Source organism: Enhydra lutris, unplaced genomic scaffold (assembly GCF_002288905.1).
Source record: "Enhydra lutris kenyoni isolate GAN:26980312 unplaced genomic scaffold, ASM228890v2 scaffoldscaffold22, whole genome shotgun sequence".
NCBI lineage: Eukaryota > Metazoa > Chordata > Mammalia > Carnivora > Mustelidae > Enhydra > Enhydra lutris.
Window position 1 is genome coordinate 26206562 of NW_019154106.1, and position 22003 is coordinate 26228564.

General features: G+C 41.2%; 1 protein-coding gene across 1 annotated transcript in view; it reads right to left on the minus strand.

Moving 5' to 3' along the window:
- The window catches only part of LOC111149611 (tripartite motif containing 44), a 108397-nt gene that overhangs the window by 60063 nt on the left and 26331 nt on the right, over window positions 1-22003 (minus strand). The window contains exon 3 of the mRNA XM_022506769.1: window positions 1529-1768. Coding sequence (XP_022362477.1) covers window positions 1529-1768 — 240 coding nt within the window. The remainder of the gene's footprint in view (window positions 1-1528; window positions 1769-22003) is intronic.

Sequence of the window (22003 nt, forward strand, 5' to 3'; positions counted from 1 at the left end):
CTTCTGTCCCCTCCCCTGACACGTGCTCTCTTTCCCATAAAGATAAATAAATAAAAAATCTTAAAAAAAAAAAAAAAGTAAAATCAAAGGTCTCAGGAATGCAAAGCTGTCTAGGGCACTGATTCTCGTCATTTTTCCCACATATACAAATGGACACTTGACATACTGCACATAGTAGGGAAAACAACATAGGCATTGGGATAGCCCAGACTTCAATCTGAATCCTCGCTCCGTTTTCTAACTAAATGACACTAGCTCAGGGTCTCTGCAGTTCTCTGCATCTCAACATCCCATCTGTAAAACAGAGATAATGAATACTGATATAAGGGTTAAATGAAATGATAAATATAAAGTGCTCTCTTGATTATCTAGAAACTTATTTAGGCACATACTTTCTTAATTCTGCAGAGGATAAAGTGAAAAGAACAAGACTTATTCAACTCTTTTCACCCACTGATGAAAATTAATCAAGAACCCTGGATGAGTGAAGCAGGTAACTGTCCAACGGTCTCTGACATTTTCTGTCAGGATGGCTTGGACAATACCTGTCTCGTGAATGATAATCTGGCTCTTCTGTTGGCTCACTTATTCTGTATTTATTCTGTACACCCAGGCTCTCCTGGGCCAAGGCAAGACTGCTAGCTAAACAGTAAGTACCGTGAGTCAGCAGCAGTCCTGGAGAGTCCGCAGGACTCCCCTATGTTTTCTTCTAGAAGGGCCTACCCTTCTGGCATAAGCTTGACCAGAATTTTCAACATAACACTATGAAACCTTATGAAAAAAAGCTTTTCCCCAGTGGCTGAAATACAGGTTCTATAATATTTTTTTTAAATGGCTATCTTAAATTTTATTTTAGAATTACTTTCTAAATGCCTGAAAATGTTGTTTGGTAAAATGCGTAAGACTTTTTTTTGTCTGTTAGGAAAGAACAATGAATACAGATATATTTGTAGTGATTCAACATTCACCTGGTGTCTTTCATTCACACCTTTTTTGATCGTTCCAGCGCCACATGCCTCCTTTAATCTAACAGTTATGCCCGCAATTTATGCAGCTGGCTCCACATATAAAAACCAGACTGAGGCACCTTTTCACTACTCACAGAATCGCTCCAAAGCCTTTCATTCTGGCCTGCTTTATGCGCCACTTCCTGACATTCTCATTCACCCTGTTCTCATCCCTATGATGACTTTATTTATAGGCTCATTTCACAACTTGGAATCTGTCAATTGCCTTCTTCTCTGGCTCTAATTTCTGGCTTCCTTCCTTAACTGTGATTAGTATTTGCCCTACTGACGATACTCCTTTAAGTCATGGTAGACAAATATTTTGCCAGACCCAGTTGCTGGGTGCAGGCCCTCGCAGCCAATACTTCCACAGTGGTTTACACACCAGTCTAACCACCTACACCCTAAGCTTTCAATTCATTCATGTTTAGGGACCACAAAAGAGAATTTCCAGAGCTAACAAACACAACAGTTTCCTACTGTTTCTCCTGCTACTAAAAATTGTAGGCATTCTCCTTTACCTCTGCCTTTGGCTCAGCTGATTCATTAGAGGTATCAAGTTGTTCCTTGGCTTGGGCCATCTGAGTCATCAACCTGTCCATGTGGGACTGGATGTCTGCCAGTATCTCAGTCACATGAGCAGTGGCCATTGCTTCTTGGATGTCCACCAGATGAAGGGCCTTCTGCTCCTCATCAGCAATCACTTTCTGAACTTTCTTAAATTCCTGCTGTATGAACACCTTCATCTGGTCCCGGGTTACCTGCAGAACACAAACAAGTAAAGATAATAAGTTGGACTTACAAAGAAATGGAAGATAGAACTACTACTGTAAGTGCTAGGCAGTCCTGGCCAAAATATAAACCAACCAGGTTCCTACGCAGTCCAGAAATTTTGGAATATCCTCTAAACAATGTTCCCATAATACTGTTGATGAATTTCTTGGTAATCCTTTTGCCTTTTTAGTCTTTAGGAAGTAATTCCTTATCTTTCCCTTTTTGCTCTTCCTTTTGTTCATTTTTTACACCAGCAATACCTAATTACTTTTTAACAATTTAATAGGTGAATGTAGATTATAAAAAATGAAATTCTTCTCTCTCCATCTGGATACCATTTTTCTCTTTGGAGGGTAATTACTATTAACATTTTGGTATGTATCCTTCCAGCCATTTTTCTTTCTAGTTATACACATACATGTACACAGACAGTTATGTTGGTTTTTATATAAATGGGTCATAGTGAACATTAGGTTCTGGGTCTTGCTTTTCTATTTAAAGTATGTTAGTACATACAGATCAACGTCACTCATTATATTATTTTTAACGTCTACATGAGGTGGATATATACAAATATGAATATTTATAAATATATAAATAAAAAGATATAGCATAAACATTAAATATTTTCCTTCTCAATGGAAATACAGGATATTTTCAGATTTTTGCTATTACAAACAACATTGTAATGAACATCCTTGGATACATCTCTTAATATTCGCATGAGTTTTTTTTAGAGACTTCTGGAGTCACTGAGTCCATTTATTTCATACTCTAAAAATACTGACTGATACAGCCAAACTGGCCTCCAAAACAGATGTACCAATTACATTCAAGAATGTGTGAAAACAGGCATTTCTTTTTACATTCACCAATATTAGATCATGTCAAGCCTTAAAATGTTTATTCCCTTTAAGTAAAAATATATTATTGATTTATTTTGTAGCAACCACTGAGCAGATCAAATAAAACATGACTATAGGCTCTATCTGGCTGGGGCATAAGGTAAACAAAGTGAGAAACTACCAAAATAAGAACTTCTAAACTCTGTATCCTACCAGTAACTACACTTACTGATGCTTTTTCCCAACTACACGCATTTTAGGAATATTTTCAAACAACTCTGTACGGTTAGTAACTACGGCAGGGTAAAGGGAAAGGGCGGCGCAGTGGACAAAAGGAGAAAGGCCATGCGAGAATTTTAGAGCTGAGAGAAAAAGCAGCTGTCATTAAGGTGAATCCTTTCTTTGACAGGTAAGGGAAGAGATGCAGTGGCAGGACACCTGTAGAAGATGCAGGGGCCACCAATCTTCCTGCTCCCAGGCTGGTGTTCCAGGCTAGAACAGTCTCCGGGAAGGAAAACCAAACTGGGAAGAGCTAAAACTGAGACTGAGGAAGAGAAAGTCTACAGAAGAGGGGATGATGGGCCATTTCTAATTAGCCTCTTAAAAACTGAAAGAGCCTTGATACTTTAAGCAGCTTTTGTAACACTGCCATAAGAACGTCCATACAAAATAAGGCCCATAGGACCTGTCTCTATTCACACATCAAGTGACTAAGTGACATAAGCCCTCAGGAATTCATTATACTCTCTACAGGTACTCTCCCTGGTGTGAAAGAAAAGGGGAGGGGGAGTGTTAAATGTTATTAATGTCTCTGCAAATCTGTATCAGATTAAGAACTGTGATTTGTGTTTATTTATGTAGTTCCTTTTTATTTTTAGTGTGTTAATTTCAAGGCTGTTATGCTTCATGATGACCTTTTATGAATGGATCTCGAACTTTGAAATAAATTAGGTATTATAAAGACCTGAGACCGTCTCTTAGAGACTAAACCTAGGAAATTTTAGCTAAGAGATGAACTTTTCTGAATGCCCAAGAAAATCTCTTTAACAGTTGCAAGTGACTGAAAATGGGGAACACAATAAAAACGGACTCGTAACCTATTTTACCAGCCCTCACACACACACGTGGTTCAGGTCAGAAGCTGACGTCAGTCAGGAAAGGTGTGGCCAGACTGCAGTAGGTGACTAAATCATGGGGTTTAAAAAAAAAAAAAAAAAATCAAATTCTCTACTTCTTGTTTTACACAGGGTTTTCAACCTTTATTTTGTACAGTTTATCTCTTACAGATCAGGCCACAAATAAGAACTGAAGCCAGAATAATCTACTCTCCAAAACCTATATCCTTTTCACCCCCATGCTCTACTAATCAACAAAAAGATATTCCCCAACCTAGTTCAAAATGGTAAGAACACATTTTTGGGTCATAGCTTCCATTCAAATTCCGAGGCCAAAGGACAGACTCCCTGGGGAACCTGGCATATAGTAGGTTCAGTACTCTGGAGAATGGACTCTTACCAATGGCAGGAGTGAAAGAGATTTCAAAACTCCCTTTCAGGTTCATTTCACCTCCCTGCCACCAAAACTCCATCCTGCTACAAACTTCACGGTTCTCCCAAGAGCAGCAGACCCCTTCCATCAGCCCCGGCTACCTGAGAGCCACTGACATCATTTCTGCGTAGGTTTCTTAGAATTTCTTCGGCCTCTATCCTACAGCTCCTCAAAGGTGAGAGTGACAGTCTCATATTCCTGACTGTACTACATACAGTGTTAGTAAAAAGAAAATTCTACATATGCAGACAAGAGAAGGCTGGGTGTATCACAGAACAATAAAACTGGCACTGTTAAGCTCTTTTAGAGCCACAGAGCTTCACTTACCCTAAACAAAATCTTAATGTGGAACCCTAAAACACAACAGAACCGAAAGTAGAAGTACTCTGGTTAAAAGAAAAATTTCTCCCTCCTCCTTGAAGTAATGCCTGGGCACTGGTAGTGGTCTCCAGGAAAATCTCCCTGCAATACCTGGGTCCCCTACACAAATGAAACCCTAACAGGAGCTGCCTCCCTTTGGTCAGCTGGCCCCTAAGTTGATGACACTTTGAAGTCTTAGGGTATGAGCCAGTTGATATATCTTTGTTATCATTGCATTAGGATGAAAATTTACATTACTACTTAAAGATAGCACTTTACTAAAATTACCTAAACACAACATTATAATTTGAAAAATTGAGTGGCTTATTTGTGAACAGTCATAACTAGCTAGTGAAGATCTGACTGTTCTCATTAGAGCTGAGTTCAACCTCCCATTTTATAGGCCACACACACACACACACACACACATACACGTGCAATAATAAAGTCAAGCTTAGAAGCCAGCTTTCCTTTCGTCTAATCCAGCATACTCTGTGCTACAATATACTGCCTGTCATGATCCCTTTCTGCCTGCTTCAGGTCCTTCAAACTTATTTCTTCTTAATTGAGACGTTTCCTTGGTCAAGAGGCAGCTCTGTTATTATCCCCACTGAGATGTTATTCCCTCCTAACTGTATCTTGGGATAAAGGATGCGCATCTGAAGAGTTAAGTTTCATCCCATGCTACTTTCTATATGCTCTTGTAGTTAATATTTCCAAGCTAGGATGGACCCAAGAGTCATACAGACTGGCACTTTACACATACATAATTAAACACATAAAACCTTGAATTAAGAGCTTGTACTTAAAAACAACACCATTCGGGGCGCCTGGGTGGCTCAGTGGGTTAAAGCCTCTGCCTTCGGCTCGGGTCGTGATCCCAGGGTCCTAGGATCGAGCCCCGCATCGGGCTCTCTGCTCGGCGGGGAGCCTGCTTCCTCCTCTCTCTCTGCCTGCCTGTCTGCCTACTTGTGATCTGTCTGTCAAATAAATAAATAAAATAAAATAAAATTAAAAAAAAAAAAAACACCATTCGATGTGCTTGACATGGGTTATAAGCCATTAACTCCTAGCTAGCTGGCTTACAGGAAACGAAGGTTTTATTTCGTTTTCTATTACAGGCAGATTATTAAAAACAACAACAAAAAAAGGCATACTAGCTAGAAAGCATCATACCTTAAGAAAGATTTGTTCCAGAAAAGTGTTGCTGATGTGAACCGAGAAAGATGGTACAGGATCGGGAGCAGGAAGCCACACAAAAGAAAAGCCTCTGAGTCTACATTGGTTGAAGAGTTCAGAAATACTTGTTCTACTAGCCAAATTCCCTGCAAGTTTAAAGGAGGCTATTCCAAAAATGATCTTAAAAAGTGTGAACTGTATGAAATAGTTTGTGAAGACTCTAAATACCTCCCCAAATGTCAAGAAGTACACTTTCACTCCCCCTTTCCTCTTCTGAATGGCCACTGTTCTAAAACAGAAAAATAAAAAAGCAGGAAATGCAATTTTTTCAGATGCGACAAGCTGTCTTCACTCCCACCAGCACAGTACCTTCCCAGCATGCCAGTGTCCATGGAAACTTTCAGGTTGGGAATCTCAAAGTTAAGCCTTCTGTACAGCCTCTCGTATGTATTCTGGCATTTTGCTCCAAGACAGCGCTTTCCAAATCTCTATCAGGCTCCAGTGAGGGCAGGTGAGGGAAGAGCTTCATCAACGGGGACAAAGTCCTTTTTCAGTATCTTTCGTGTATGAGGAGAATAGCCACTATTTGTGAATAAAACCAATGTTCATTCCTAAGGCTTGGAAAATTATCCAGCACCTAGAAATTGTTGTATTTTAACCTAAAATACAATAATAAAATAGTTCACGAACTATGAACTACATTCCATTACTAACATTGTTGAGTGTAGTCAAATATTTTCCTGACAACCTGGTTAGAAGCCTCTGTTGCTTGGCTTTTACAGTGGGGGTACTGAGAAAAGAAAAGGTTACTGAAGTGAGCATTTAATCTCTTCCTTAAACCAATTTTCTCATCTTCATCAGAAAATGCAGACAAAACCAGTCACGTGATCCTCTTTACCTCCTTTCATTACCCCACTGCATGTAAATACAGCATCATGAGGTCTCTACCTCTATATCTACCCAAAGAAGTAATAATAGTATTTACTGTTGCTGTTATTAATATTTCTGTTAAAAAAGACTGTAAGAAATACACCAGAATGTTGGACAGTGATTACCTCTGAGTGATGGGATTGAGTACTTTTTTTTTTCCACTTTCAGTCCAAATTTTCTGTAATAATGTATAATATTTATTTTTTCTTGAAGAGTAATTTTTAAAAAGAAATGAAGTTCAAAGAAAAAGTTAAATCCTGAATAAGATATTAGCTAATTGAATCCAACAGTGTATATAAAAAATTATACACCATGACCAAGCAGGATTTATCCCAGGTACTCAAGGCTGCTTCAACATTTGAAAATCAGTTCATATAATCTATCATGTCAACAGGCTAAAGAAGAAAAATCACATTATCATATCAATAGATGCAGAAGAATCATTTGATAAAATCTAAGATCCATTTATGATAAAAACTCTCAACAAACCAGGATTAGAGGGAAATATTCTTAACTTCACGAAAAATATCTATAAATAATCAACAGCTAACGTCACACTTTGTAATAAAAAACTACAGGGGTGCCTAGCTGCCCCAGTTGATGGAGCATGTGACTCCTGACCTTCGAGTTGTGAGTTCGAGCTCCACACTAGGTACAGGGATTGCTTAAAATTAAAATCTTTAAAAAAAAAACAGTAGTGAAAATCTATAGTTTTCCTGCTAAGATCAGGAACAAGGCAAGGATGTCCCTTCTTACAACTCCTTTTCAACATACTAAAAAGTCCTAGGTAGTGTAATAAGACAAAAAAGGAAATAAAAGGTTTGCAGACTGGGAAGGTAGAAATAAAGCTGTCTTTGTTCACAAATAACATGGATGTTTATGTAGAAAATCTGAAAGAACTGGCCAAAAAACCCTCCTGGAACTAATAAGCAATTACAGCAAGGTTGCCAAATACAGAGTTCATATATAAACGTCAATCACTTTCCTATATACTAGCAATGAACAAGTGGAATTTGAATATAAAAACACAATACCATTTACATTAATACCTCCAAAGTGAAATACTTAGGTATAAACCTAAGAAAATATGAATGAGGGAAACTACAAAATTCTGATGAAAGAAATCAAAGGAGAACTAAATAAATATAAAGATACCCCATATTCATGGATAGGAATGCTATATATTGTCAGATGTCAGTTCTCCCAACTTGATCCATAGGTATACTACAATTCCAATAAAAATCCCAGCAAGTTATTTTGTGGATATTAATAAAAATGTTTCTAAAGTTTACATGGAGAGGCGAAAGATACAGAATAGTCAACATAATATCAAAGGAAAAGAACAGAGTTGGAAGATACTACTTAACTTTAAGACTTACTATAAAGCTACAGTAATCAAGACAGTGTGGAACTGAGGAAAGGACAAACAAAAATATCAATAGAACAGAATACAGAGCCTAGAAATAGACCCACATAAATGCAGTCAATTGATCCTGAACACAGGAGCACAGGCAATACAACAGAAAAAGAGTTTTTAACAAATAATGCTACAACAACTGGACATCCATGTGCAAAAAAAATTTAACCTAGCCATAGAACTTTCATCATTCACCAAAATTAACTCAAAATGGATCACAGACCTAAGTGTAAAATGCAAAACTATAAAACTCCTAAAAGATAATACAGGAGAAAATCTAGATGACCGTGGTTATGGTGATGACTTTTTAAATACAATTTCAAAGGCACTATCCATGAAAGAAATATTTGATAAACCGGATTTCATTAAAATTAAAAGCTTCTCTGTGAAAGACACAGTTAAAAGAATGAGAAGATAAGCCATAGACTTAGTCCCAGATGTATCTGCAGAAGATACATCTGATAAAGCACTGTTCCCAAAATATACAAAGAACTCTTAAAATACAATAATAAAGAATCCAATTAAAAAATGGGCCAACAACCAGAACAGACATCTCACCAAAGATATACACATGGCAAATAAGCACAGGAAGGATGTACATCATTTGTCATTAGGGAAATGCAAATTCAAACAACAATGAAGTACTAATATGGCCAAATTCCAAACACTGACAACACCAAAAGCTGACAAGGATTTAGAGCATGAGGGATTCTCATTCAGTGCTGATGAGAATGCCAAATAGTATAGCCACTTTTAGAAGATAGTTAGGCAGTTTCTTACAAAACTAAACATACTTTTACCATATGATCCAGCAATTAAGCTCTTTGATATTTACCCAAAGGATATGAAAATGTGTGTTGAAACAAAAACCTGCACATGGGTATTACAGCAGCTTTATTCATAACTGCCAAAACCTGGAAGCAACCAAGATGTCTTGAACTTAGGTGAATATATGAATAAAACGTGATACATTTACACAATGAAATATTATTCAACACTAAAAAGAAATGAGCTACCAAGCCATGAAAAGACATGAAGGAACATTAAATGCCTCTTACTAAATTAAAGAATTTAATATGAAAAGGCTACATAGGGGCGCCTGGATGGCTCAGTGGGTTAAGCCTCTGCCTTTGGCTCCAGTCACGATCCCAGGGTCCTGGGATCGAGTCCCGCATTGGGCTCTCTGCTCAGCAGGGAGCCTGCTTTCCCCTCTGCCTACTTGTGATCTCTGTCAAATAAACAAATAAATAAATCTTTAAAAAAAAAAGAAAAGGCTACACATGGTATGATTCCAACTACATGACATTCTGGAAAGGCTATGGAGACAGCGAAAAGATCAGTAGATGTCATAAGTCTAGGAAGAAGGAAAGATGAGTATGTGAACACAGAGGACTTTTTAGGGCAGTGAAAATACTCTGTATGATACTATCATGGTAAATAACATACACATTTGTCCAAATCCACAGAATATACAACACCAAAAGTGAACCCGAATGTAAACCATGGACTTAGGGTGATAATGATGAGTCATTATCAGTCAACCTGAAATCAAGTTCATTGATTATAACAAATTTATCTACCACTCCGGTGTGAGATGTTGATAGTGGAAGAGGCTAAGTGTGTGGAGGCAGGAAGTATATGGGAACTCAGTATTTTTTGCTCAACTTTGAATCTAAAACTGCTCTTAAAAAGTCCATTTTTAAAAAGTTAATACAATTAGGGGCGCCTGGGTGGCTCAGTGGATTAAGCCTCTGCCTTTGGCTCCTGTCATGATCCCAGGGTCCTGGGATGGAGCCGCACATCAGGCTCTCTGCTCAGCGGAGAGCCTGCTTCCTTCTCTATCTCTCTCTGCCTGCCTTTCTGCCTACTTGTGATCTCTGTCTGTCAAATAAATAAATAAAATCTTTAAAAAAAAAAAGTTAATACAATTAAAAGAGAAAACTAAATAGCCCCTGAAATGGAGCCTAGAGAAGGTGGGGGAGGAGCACGTGGCGGTGGAGTGAGCATCCAAAGGGCCAGGTGGTTCCTCCACCTGAACCTTCATCTCAAGCATGTCAACATTTTCATTCTTTGCCTTCCCAGTTAATACTAGACCCTTCCTTCCTAATCTGATTTCTGTTTTCTATAATAAATCAAGGGTTTTTTAAAGCCCTTTTCAACTTAAGCCCATTAAAATAATGGCTTCCATAAGAGCTGAGCACAAGCTGCTGCTGCCATTTGAAGGTTCTCCTATGGGAGCTTCAGTCATCCTGAGGCCCCTCAGAAGAGCAGATTTTAGTGTCATGAAAAACTCTAAAGAACATCTAATTCGGTGATCCAATAAGTGACCAAAGTATGAAGCCACTTACTTTAGAGAACTACCAGGCTCATCAAAGAGAAATGGACATCCTTACAGGATGTTAGAGAGACACCGGCTTCAGGACGTTATACAAGCACAGTGGCGCTAACCCTAGGGATACAGCTCGTATGATCAAGTGGGAGATGGAGTTAGGGGCAACGCTGTGTGAAAAGAGAAGGCATGCCTAACTTTGGCCTGATTCCATCACTGGACATTCTCTTGTCCTCTAATCCGTGACAAAGACAGGGCCTTATGAATAATGAAATGAAAATATCAAGAGCCACTATGTGTGGGCAGTGTGCCAGGGCTATTACATATGTGTTTCTCATCTAACATTCAGATAGGTAATGGTATTTTCATTTTATGTTAGGGAAACTGAAGCCCACAGCGACATAGTCACCTGGCCAGTGTCATGCAGCAGGTAAGCTATGGAGCAAAGATTCACCGCAGGTCAGCCCTGCTCCAGGTCAGTGCGCTGACAACCACTCCACAGAGCACCCTGCTACTGACAAGGAAACTGAGCGCCTGAGAAGCAATGTTAGACCACCGGAAAGCAACTCCACAGAGAAGCACCCTCAGGATGAGAAGTCAGAGGCCCTGAGTGTTAGTCAGTCCTGTCTTTTGGAACCAACCAGCTATGTAACTTGGGGCAAATCACTGAATCTCTCAGAGCCTCAGGCTCCTGAGCTACTAAAAATAAAAAGCCAGTTTTCCTTTTATCTCTAAAATGATACAACTGCATACATTTTGCATTCTTGGAGCAATTAATTCACCAGTCTGGATTTGTCTCTAATCACAACTGTCGCCAAAACAAGAGCGGCTTTGGGGGACGAGAAATCTGCCTTAGAAATTCTAAAGGTGACACAAAATGAGTGTAAAGAGAATAAAATAACCTTTTTCCTTTGACAATGTTACTCTATCAAGCAATTACCCTTTCTCCTATCTTTAAGCACCAAGTTTATTTGGAAGGTCACATAAAGTCTGCTGTCACAAACACCAGTGAAGAGTCTACCGGTCGCCAACTCTATTTAATCTCACTACTCACCTGTCTGTAGCATTTAGCACTACTGATGCCCCTCAGTTTAATTTCCTTCCAGGGTTTCTGTGAGCCTGGTCTTCTCTGGCTTTCTATCAGCTCCATCCCTACAATTTTACAAACTCTCTCTAGGTGACTATGATAGGAAAAACTCCTCTAACCAGGGTTTTTTGAACCTCAGCACTACGGATACTTGGAGCAGATAGCTTTTGGTATAGGGAAAATGTCCTGTGCCTTGTGAAATACGCAGCAGCACCCCTGGCCTCTACACAGAAGGTGACAGCAGCATCAGCCCTCACCTCCAGACATTGTCAAATATCCTCTGGGGCCCAAACCACTTCCTCTTCACACCTTACCCCTAAGTAATTTCATCCCACTTTTACGATTCAACTCCTCCCTCCACAGAGATGGCTCCTACACCTGGATTTTTCTCTCCAGGCCTCCAGCCTCACAATTCCTTTTGATGTGTGTCTCTGCCTAGACATTCTTCTATTACTCGAACATGAAGGCTCAAACTGAGTCCTCTCCCACCTCCTCACTGTTAGCACTGCTGCCTTTTCTGAGTGCCCAGATAGCAGGTACTACCATAAGCATTCCACATGTGTTACCTCAATCGTCACGATACCCAGTGGTAACAATTATTATTCTATCAATTTTATAAGTGAAGAGACTGAGGTTCAGATGGGGTGAAAAACCTGCCCAAATTCATACACAGAGTTAGTGGCAGAGCTGGAATGTGCACCCACACAGTCTGACTACACAAGCTTCCTCTTAACCACAATATTATTCTTCCATGTCTTCCCTTCAGACCTTGTCCTATTTCCTGCCTTTCCCCTTAACACCACCACGGTTTAGGAAATCACCCAGACTCTAAATTCTGGAGGTAAGTTTTATTTTCTCCACCAGGAACAGGTCTCCTGACTTAGCATCTGGAGGAGAAGTGACACCTCTGCTTGAGCTCTTGCACGAAATGGCGGTCAATACATTAAACCGTCAGGAGCCGTGCCACATCTGCCTCTCCACCACACTGGCTGAAGAAGCCTGCCCTTGTGTCTGTGAACACCCCCTTCTCTGCATTCTCTTCCACTACTCTCCACTAGATATCTCTAGCTGGTCTCTAGACCCAAATGCTCCATTTTAGCTCCACCTGCCCCCTTGCCCCAGGGCCTTTCAACTCACTCCCACTGTCACTCACACCTCTAATTTGCTGAATAAAACTGTAAGTCCCAAAGAGATGCCGGGTGATCCCCCAATCTCCTCCTTGGTGTTTAGACCTTATCTTTATCTTACATAGTCTTTGGTTTGGCCTGTACCTTCAACTCAGGTAGGAGCCTCATATTTCAGTCAGAATACTTCAGCCTTCCTCTATTTCTGCCAGAGTGCTTCTTTCTAAGACTATAAACGTTGGTCCTCGAGCCTAACTACTCATTTTCTTTAATAGCTTCATGCGTATGAACCCGTAGTATGCTTCTTCTGAATCTCCTCCCTTTCATGGTTTTCCATCCCCAAATACAAATATGAATACACATATACACGCAACAAGCGTGTGCACACAGACATGCAGCACTGGAAGCTCAGGACTGTCTCCTAAAGGCTTTGTACTGGAAGGATCCTAACAAACACTTGAACTGAAGCTGCTAATCAGCTAGGAAGCAGAGAGCGACTGTGCGCCCCCAGCCGTCTGAAAGAGACACGGTCACAGCCAACAGCGGACCAGCCCTTCCTGTGAGAGATGGAGATCTAGCCGCTATGAGCATGCCCTCCTGTTCGCGCTATCAGCGGCTATGACTCTATTGCCATGACAACTCGATGTGGAACCCCATGTCATGGCACTGAACTGGACTCACCAGAGAAAAGGGCAACAGGAATGCAAGGCTCCCTTTGAATCGATACAACTGCTTGTGCTTTGGATGCTTGTCTTCTTACCTGCCCCTGGGGTGGCAATAAAGAAAGCAATCACAGACTTCTGAGCACCACTCTTCCTGAATGAACAGGAAAATAATTCTGGGTGACCTCCCCTATAGAAATGTGAAAGTAGAAGGAGTCCCCAGAGACACCAAGGGCCTGTACAGGAAGAAGAGTGAGAACTTCTATTTCACCTTGTTTTCTTGTTCTTCTTCCATCTTAACCTGTGCATAAGCCAGAAAGACAGCTTGTGCTTCAGAAATTATCCTGTAGGAAGTGGGAGGTAGGAACTGACATGGAAAGTTTCAGGGGCAACTAAACAGAAATTATACTATTTTTAAGCATTTTAGACTTGAACACACAAAGCACGCCTATATTACCTGCTGAAGATTAGAGCAATTTTAGAACAAGACTCACCCCTCCACCTTCACTCCACTTCTCTATGCGAACACTTGCCCTGCAAAGCCGCAGCTATCTGTATACTATCGAAACCGAACACCACGCACCACCAGGAATGCTCAAGAAAGGGCGCTGGGGTGCGGGTGTCAGTCTTCCTTGCTACAACTGTCCAAATGGCACACCTCAGGGAGTCTGTTGTGGTGGAGACAGAGGTGTGAGTGCTGACTCTGCTGTAACTCAATGCTTCTGAAGCTCAGAAGGTGAAAATTTTATTTGTCAAACAGAGGTAGTAATATCATGCTCACAGATCTTGTGACGTTTACACAAAATAATACATAAAAAGCACTCAGTATTCTCTGGGCACATAGGAGCATCAGCAGAACTATTCTGCTGGTCCAGATAACAGGAACCACAGAAATTTATTGTGTGCTTTTCACATGGTACCCACTGAGCGTTCACAGATAAAGACTCCTCAGTTAGTTTTCTTAAAGAAAGCAAGCCTACAACCTTGGGAGAGCAGATTTTAATTTCCCAAAGGAACACAGGAAGGACTTTCTCATAGAACCTAGGCATGAGGACTAAGGATGTCAACCAGAGGCTCCCTGCCTCAGTCTTAGTAAATGGCCACAGGCTGTCAAGGAGCAATGTTTGCCTTTTCTAGTTTGATACAATCAGATACAGTCTACTTCAACCATACGGAGGCAAAGAACAGAGTGCAGGACGGATAGATCACATTCTGCCCCTCAGCTGCCACACGCAGTCTATAGGTATAGTCAGCTCCTCAACCGCCCAACCTGCTTCTGTTAGATGTCTCTCTTCTGCAGACTAAAACCTTATGACTGTTAGCTACTGGAGCAGCTAACAACCTGCTTACCTAAGAACCACAGGGCTTGTTAACTAACTATAGTTGCTAAAATACTTTTTGGGCCCCCAAAGGCCATGCTAACCATCCTCCCTTCTTCCTTCCTTCCTCCTTCCTTCAAGATTTCATTTACTTATTTGAGAGAAAGCACGAGTGGGGTTAGGGGCAGAAGGAGAAGCAGCCTCTTCGCTGAGCAGGGAGCCCCATGTGGGGTTCCATCCCGGGATCAGGACCTGAAGCTGAAGGCAGATGCTTAACCAACTGAGCCATCCAGGTGCCCAATCCTCCATTATTATTTTTATCTCCTCCTCAAAAGTTCCCGTTTTCAGGGTATTTAGTAATAAAGTGTAATATGATTAGCCTAGCTTACGGATGACACTAAAGGCTCAGACAAATCTAGAGGGACAGGTAGTAAGTACCAGAAGACTCAGGTCATCTGATTCCAACATCTGAGCTATTCCACCATAGAAGTAAAAGAAAGCACGCCATACTCAATAGTTTTTTTTCTCTGAAAGTCTGAACAAATGCTCTATTGGTATACTATTCCCAACCCATCTTCCATAAGTAAAAGTTAGTTATCTCCTACAACTACTAACAATTCTATACAGCAATCATAGAAAGGCAATTTGTTGGCATCATTAGCCTTAGACAAGTTATTAAACCTCTTCAATCTTTGTTTCTTGATCTGTAAAATGGAGATTATAATGCCTAGCTAATCAGGTTGAGTTAGGAAGTAAGGAGCTATCAAAGACTCTATTTCACTGGCCACAGAAGTAAACAGAAGCCATTCAACAAAGCATAGTCATCAACTAAATCACTGGGTTGAATGGACATGCTCCGCAGCTACAGATGGATTTTGTCCTTTGGCTAAACGCAGTCAGGAGAGATGTGATTCTCAAATTTTGCTGTTTATATACACAAACAAGCATCTACATACAGACCTGAGGTAGACTGAGAGTTGCACTCTGTAACTTCAGCCTTAAGTTATCAAAGAAAACACCTTTTTCCTTGAGCAGACTGAGTTTTATTTCTGAGCTGAATGAGAGATTAAGCAGGAAAAGGGAAAGAAGGGAGACAGGAGAGAAGGAGGCCCTTAAATAAAAGTCTGGGTGGTTTTTATCACTATCATCACACCAAGTTTTATATGTAGGCACCCAGGCTCCTAAATTAAATGTCAAATACAATCCTGCACTGGCAACATGAAGTGTGGCTGCTTTGGGGGAGTCCTGACAGCTCCACTCCCCTGTCCATGTTGGTCATGTAACAGGCCTTTCAAGTGTTGGCAGAGAGGGTATTACCAAGGCTCCTGTCAGTGCAGACAGGAGCTGGAGCAGGGGGAGAAGGACATCACAATGTGTTAATTTTATTAAGCTGTTTAAAGCTCAATCCCTTTGCTTTCTAACAATGCTCCAGCACACCAGGCAGCTCAGAAACCATGCCTACCCTAGTATCAAACTGCCTAGAGCTGATTTGTACAGTACTTCAACTAAGAGCTCTGGTGCCCCGGTAGAAAGAGGATGGCCAAAGGGTAAAGCTGCAGGAGAAGCAGGAAGGGGAAGCAGGAAGAGAACAAGAATCTCAGTGGTGTTTACAGTGAGGACATATCTCCTAATGTGTCTCTTAAATGTGACACTTACTTTCTTTTGTGACTCTTAATTTATTTTTCTTTTAATTTGGAACCAGGCAGTTTTGCTAACTAGAGAGTTTGCTCCGTAACAATAAACCTAATTGCTTCTATGCATTGATTTCTTGTTTCTATTGGGAATATATGGACACACAGCTGCAAACTCCCAAGGCAGATATATTTGCCTTAACTTGAACGGGCAATGGAGCTAATGAACTAACCCCAGGCGAGGCAGCTACGCAAGGCCCAGAGTCAGCCAGCCAGCCAAGCAGCAAGACCAAGGGCTCCAACTCTGGAGATTTAACTCAATTTATCTGTATGCTATTATCACTCAGAAGAGGAAGCAGTGGTCCTTTAAAGTGTCACAAATCCTGGGAAGTGTTAATTGATCAAAGTATGGAATCTAGTTTCTAGACCTTCATTTATTCATTTGACAGAGAGAGATAGCAATAGAGGGAATATAAGCAGGGGGAGTGGGAGAGGGTGAAGCAGGCTTCCCACTGAGCAGGGAGCCTGATGTGGGGCTCCATTCCAGGACCATGGGACCCTGGAATCATGACCTGAACCCAAGGCAGACGCTTAACGATGAGCCACCCAGGCGCCCCCAGAATCTACTTAGTCGTAAACTCATGGCTTCTTTTTCTCTGCAAGGATCCAAAGACCGCCTGAACTATAGGGGGTGTGTTTGCTGTGTCCACGGACCCCGGCGTCCTGCTGGAAGTGGGGCTGGATCTCAGGACTAGGAGAAAGCTAGCAGCAGCCACCCCGGACAGGAGGCTGTACTAAGCACTTTAAATGGATTATCTCATTTAATCTTCCTAACAACCCTATGAAGCATGTACCATTATCCCCCCTTTCACAGCCGAAAAGAAATGAAAAACCTGAGACCTGAAGAGATCAAGCATAGGATCTGCCTGAGGCGGAACTGGTGGTCAGCACTGGAGGTAATCTGACCAGGTTCGATCTAATCCAGAGCCCACGTGGGTACTAACTGTAGAATACTGCCTCTCCCTGACAGGTAACATCGGGTTTCTGCCCCTCATCCCTGCCTGGAAGAAAGGAGAAAGACAGACTATTCACTGATGAATGGAATTACTGGGTCACATGGCCACTCTGTTTAACCTTCTGAGGAACTTTAAGTGAAGAGCTAACAAAAGTGATTCAGACGGAAATCTCTCACCTTCTCTCAGTAACTTTACGGAGATGTAATTCTTGTATCATGTAACTCACCCATTTAAAGTGCACAATCCAGTGGTTTTTAGTATATTCCCAGGGTTGTGCAATCACCCCATGATCAGTCTGAACATTTTATTTTCATCAGATCAAAAAGAAACTCCATGGCCTTTAGCAGTCACTCCCACACCATCTCTCCATCTCCCTCAGCCCCAGGAAACGAGTCTATTTCCTACCTGTAGAAATCTGCCTATTTTGGACATGTCACACAAATGGAATCACTCAGTATGTAGTATTCTGGGAATGGCCTCTTCCACTGAGCACCATTTTCGCGGGTTAGCCTTCCTGAAGCAGTATCCACACTGCGCTTCCTTCCTGCCAGACAGGGGCCTGCTGTATGGCTAGACCAGCTCCTACTTACCCAGTCGTCTGCTGGCTTGCTTCCACAGTCTGGGTGGTATGCCTCATGCTGCTATGAACATTGGGGTCCAGTTTTTGTGTGGACAAGTTTTCATGTCTCTTGGGTATATATCCAAAAATGGAATTGCTGGGTCATATGGCAACTCTATGTTTAACCTGCTGGGGAACTGCCAAAGTGACTGTACCACTTCCAATTTTTCCACATCCTTGCCAAACAGAAAACTTCTCTTTATTGAGAAAACTACAGAACTGTAGAACTGTAGTCCTAAAAACCATCAACCTGCTTCAGCTCTGCCCTTATTGCCTGGGTCACGTCACCTCGGGCAGGAACGTGACACCTTCTTCTCTCCGGGCACCTCAGTTTCCTCTGCTGTAAAGCGGGGAATGGGAGACGGCCTCAGATTTCCCACTGAGCCCTCCATGTATTCATTTAATCCCATCCTGTGAGACACCCTGGGGGTGGGGGGCGGTGGGAACGCTGTCAAAGGGACAGCTGGGGGCTGACTTCATGACTGTGTGTCTGACTTTGCATTAACTAAATTTCCACTGTACCCAAATAATCTTAGACTATGACTGGCATGTCTGAGGAAAAAAAACTTCAGAGTGTGCTTATGCTATTAGGAAGAAAACAGAAATGCCATATTGGGTAAAACTTCCATTTGGTAATAACAGCAGACTGGCCTTCAGGATTTTAGTTTTCCAAGTGGCAGTTCAAAGACTGAAGTGGATTCAAATGATAGAAATGTTTATAAGGGATGACGTCAGGTGAAAAAAAGCAGGATACAAACTATGTATGCATGTCTATACACACAAAAATACATACAGTTATCCAATTGTATATATACTTACACACACACATAGAATAATAATTATCTAGAGAGAGAATACTAATTCTCTATTTGAAAGGCAAAGCACCATGATATTAACCAGTTTTCTCATAGATGTATCTTAAAGTGTGATGCATTGACCATGTGCATTAGAATCATCAAGGCTGTATACTAAAAAAGCAGTCTCAGAACTACCAAATTAGATGTTCTGGGTGAGGCTCAAGAATCTGCATTTAAAAAAAGAGGTACTCATGTGGATGGAACTAGAAGGTATTATGCTAAGTGAAGTAAGTCAGAAAAACATAATCATCATATGATCTCACTCATAGGTGGAATTTAAGACACAAAGGGAGGTGGGTGGGGGATGGGGTAACTGGGTGATGGGCACTGCGGAGGACACATGATGGAATGAGCACTGGGTACTATATACAACTAATGGATCACTGAACTCTTCCTCTGAAACTCACCATATGTTAATTAATTAAATTTAAATAAGATTAAATTAAATTGAAAAAAGAGGTACTCAAAGTTTACAAATGATTGCAGGTAGCAGATTTCTTTTCTTCTTCTATATACATGTCTATTTGTCCCACAGTTTTCTACAGATGGCAAGTATTACTTTTATAATTGGGGGATGGGGAAAACAGGAAGTTGTTTCGTTTTCAAAAAGGCAGGGGGATGGTAAAGGAGGGCAAAGAGCTTGTTCCTCCTCTTTCTACCGCCCAAGTGTCTACAGAGGATGAGAAGGGGCCGCATCTGGTCCTTGGCGGATACCATGCCTCAGAGCATGGCTCGGGCCTGAGACACCACAGGTACTTTCCCATCTGGTGTCTTCCATCACTAACGGGAAACTACCGAAGCACCAGCCTCGGTTCTTCATTTAGCCAGTGCTAAATGCTCTGGGCTGTCACAGCTCTCCCCATCTCCCCATACTGTCTCCCGGAAAAGGCCATTCTCCGGTCCTGGACCCTGGGACTGTGGGCTCCAGTATCCAGTAAAGGCAGGTAGAAGAAGGAGAATGTGAGGGAAAAACAGACAGTGAAGAGTCATACTGCTAAGGAGGGCAGCACATACCTCTATATTTACTCATCCATGGGTTCAACAATCGTGGGTAGGGAAGAACGTGAAGTATGACACATGTGAAGTCCTAGTCCCATCACTTACCAGCAAGCTCTTTAACCCCTCTAAATCTTGGATTTCTTCTCCACAAAACAGGACAAATAATATTTCCTTTCACAGTGTTACTGTACTGGATAATGCACATCTATTACCATGCATATCTATTACTATTACATTACCTAGTACCCACCAGACTAGAGCTTGAGGGCACAGAGATAAAACAAAACACTATGCACGCCCTTAAAGAATGCTATTACAACTTCTTTTTTTAGGAAAAGTGTATAAATAGGTCAATAATTCTAATAACTTTCTAACCAAAGGAACACTTTTAAATGAATCAACTTGATAACTGAAGCAGCTCAATTCTCTGCTTCAGTTGGGTGCTTAAACACTGTGCTAGAGAACGCTTCTGTCCTGGGGCAAGGCAAGGACAGCACGAGGCCTGGCTTCCCCCTGGGAAACAACAGGACACTAACAACAAGAATTCAAATAGGTTTTGCTTATAACCATTACTCTTTGTACATGCAAAACCTATCATTTTTTAATGAGTCTTTTTATAAAAATTTTATTATTTTTTTAAAGATTTTCTTTTTTAAAAGATTTTATTCATTTTATTTAAGAGAGAGAGAGAAAACACAAGCAGGGAGAGGGGCAAAGGAAGAAGCCAACTCCCCGCTGAGTGGGGAGGCTGACACAGGGCTTGATTCCAGGACCCCGACCATGACCTGAGCCAAAGGTACACAGTTAACTGACTGAGCCACCCAGGCACCCTAAAACCTATCATTTTAACAAGAGTCTGATTAGCACAGGAGAGTGAAGGACTGGGCTATGTTCCATGTCAATGATATCAACTACTAAAATGGGCTGTAAAGTTCTCTTGCAGTTATAAAATGCTATGTAAATGCTAATAAAAATAAAACAATTCTCAGATCTATTTAATTTCATGTTGTTAGACAACTCTCCTGTTTTAAACTTAAGTAAGAACACCTTTAGAAACCGGATACTGGAAAAAACAAACAAACCTCGATATGTTTTAGGCAGTATTAGTATGGCTAAGTCCCATCTTTAATCCCACTCTAATCTGAGAGAATAATATGAGCCACTTGACTTCAGTTTAAGGCACTTTTCTTGAGAATAACTTCTCGTAACATTAGTATGATTTCATGATACACAGCTGTGTTTCTGTTCGTTTCGAGCACATAAGCCATAGGAAACAAGGAACAGCACATGTTAGATGGAATCAATACTAATAGAGAGAGTGGCTGTTATTAACTGCATAATGAGACATTAGTTGGATTGAGTTTAGCATGTTATGTTTTTGGTTCAATGCTTTCTGAGAGGCTGGGCAGGGGGAAGGAAGGGAAAGAAATCAATGTGCTTTCTGAGCTTCAGTTTCCTCTGGGTATACTAAGAAAGATAACTGCACAGTCACTTCACAGGAGAGCTGTAAATAACCCAGAATACCTTCAATTTCTTAAAAATCCCAGGAATGAACACAGACATGCATACACACATACCTGATTAACTACATCTTTTAATTTTCCTAAAGTCTAGCATAAATATAAGAAATCTACAAACAAAAACCCTACTTGGTACAATAAATGTTTCTGAAAAGTATGACCGAAAAAAAATGTGTTTATAAACTGGACCATATCACACACATTGGGATACCTTATTATTTAAAAGACTACTTTCAATTAAATAAACTAAAGATTGGTATTAAAAATACTCTCTCCAGGGACACCTGGGTGGCTCAGTTGGTTGAGCGGCTGCCTTTGGCTCAGGTCATGATCCCAGCGTCCTGGGATCGAGTCCCACATCGGGCGCCTTGCTCATCAGGGAGCCTGCTTCTCCCTCTGCCTCTGCCTGCCATTCTGTCTGCCTGTGCTTGCTCTCTCTCCCTCTCTCTCTCTGACAAATAAATAAATAAAATCTTTAAAAAAAAAAAAAAATACTCTCTCCAGGAGCGCCTGGGTGGCTCAGTGGGTTAAGCCTCTGCCTTCAGCTCAGGTCATGATCTCAGGGTCCTAGGATCGAGCCCCGCACCAGGCTCTCTGCTCAGCAGGGAGCCTGCTTCCCCCCACCCCCGTCTCTCTGCCTGCCTCTCTGCCTACTTGTGATCTCCCTCTCTCTCTGTCAAATAAATAAATAAATAATCTTTAAAAAAATACTCTCTCCGTTATATAGAAAGTTCTAGATCCCTGGAGATATGTATCCTTTAAAACAGGTCTCACCATAGC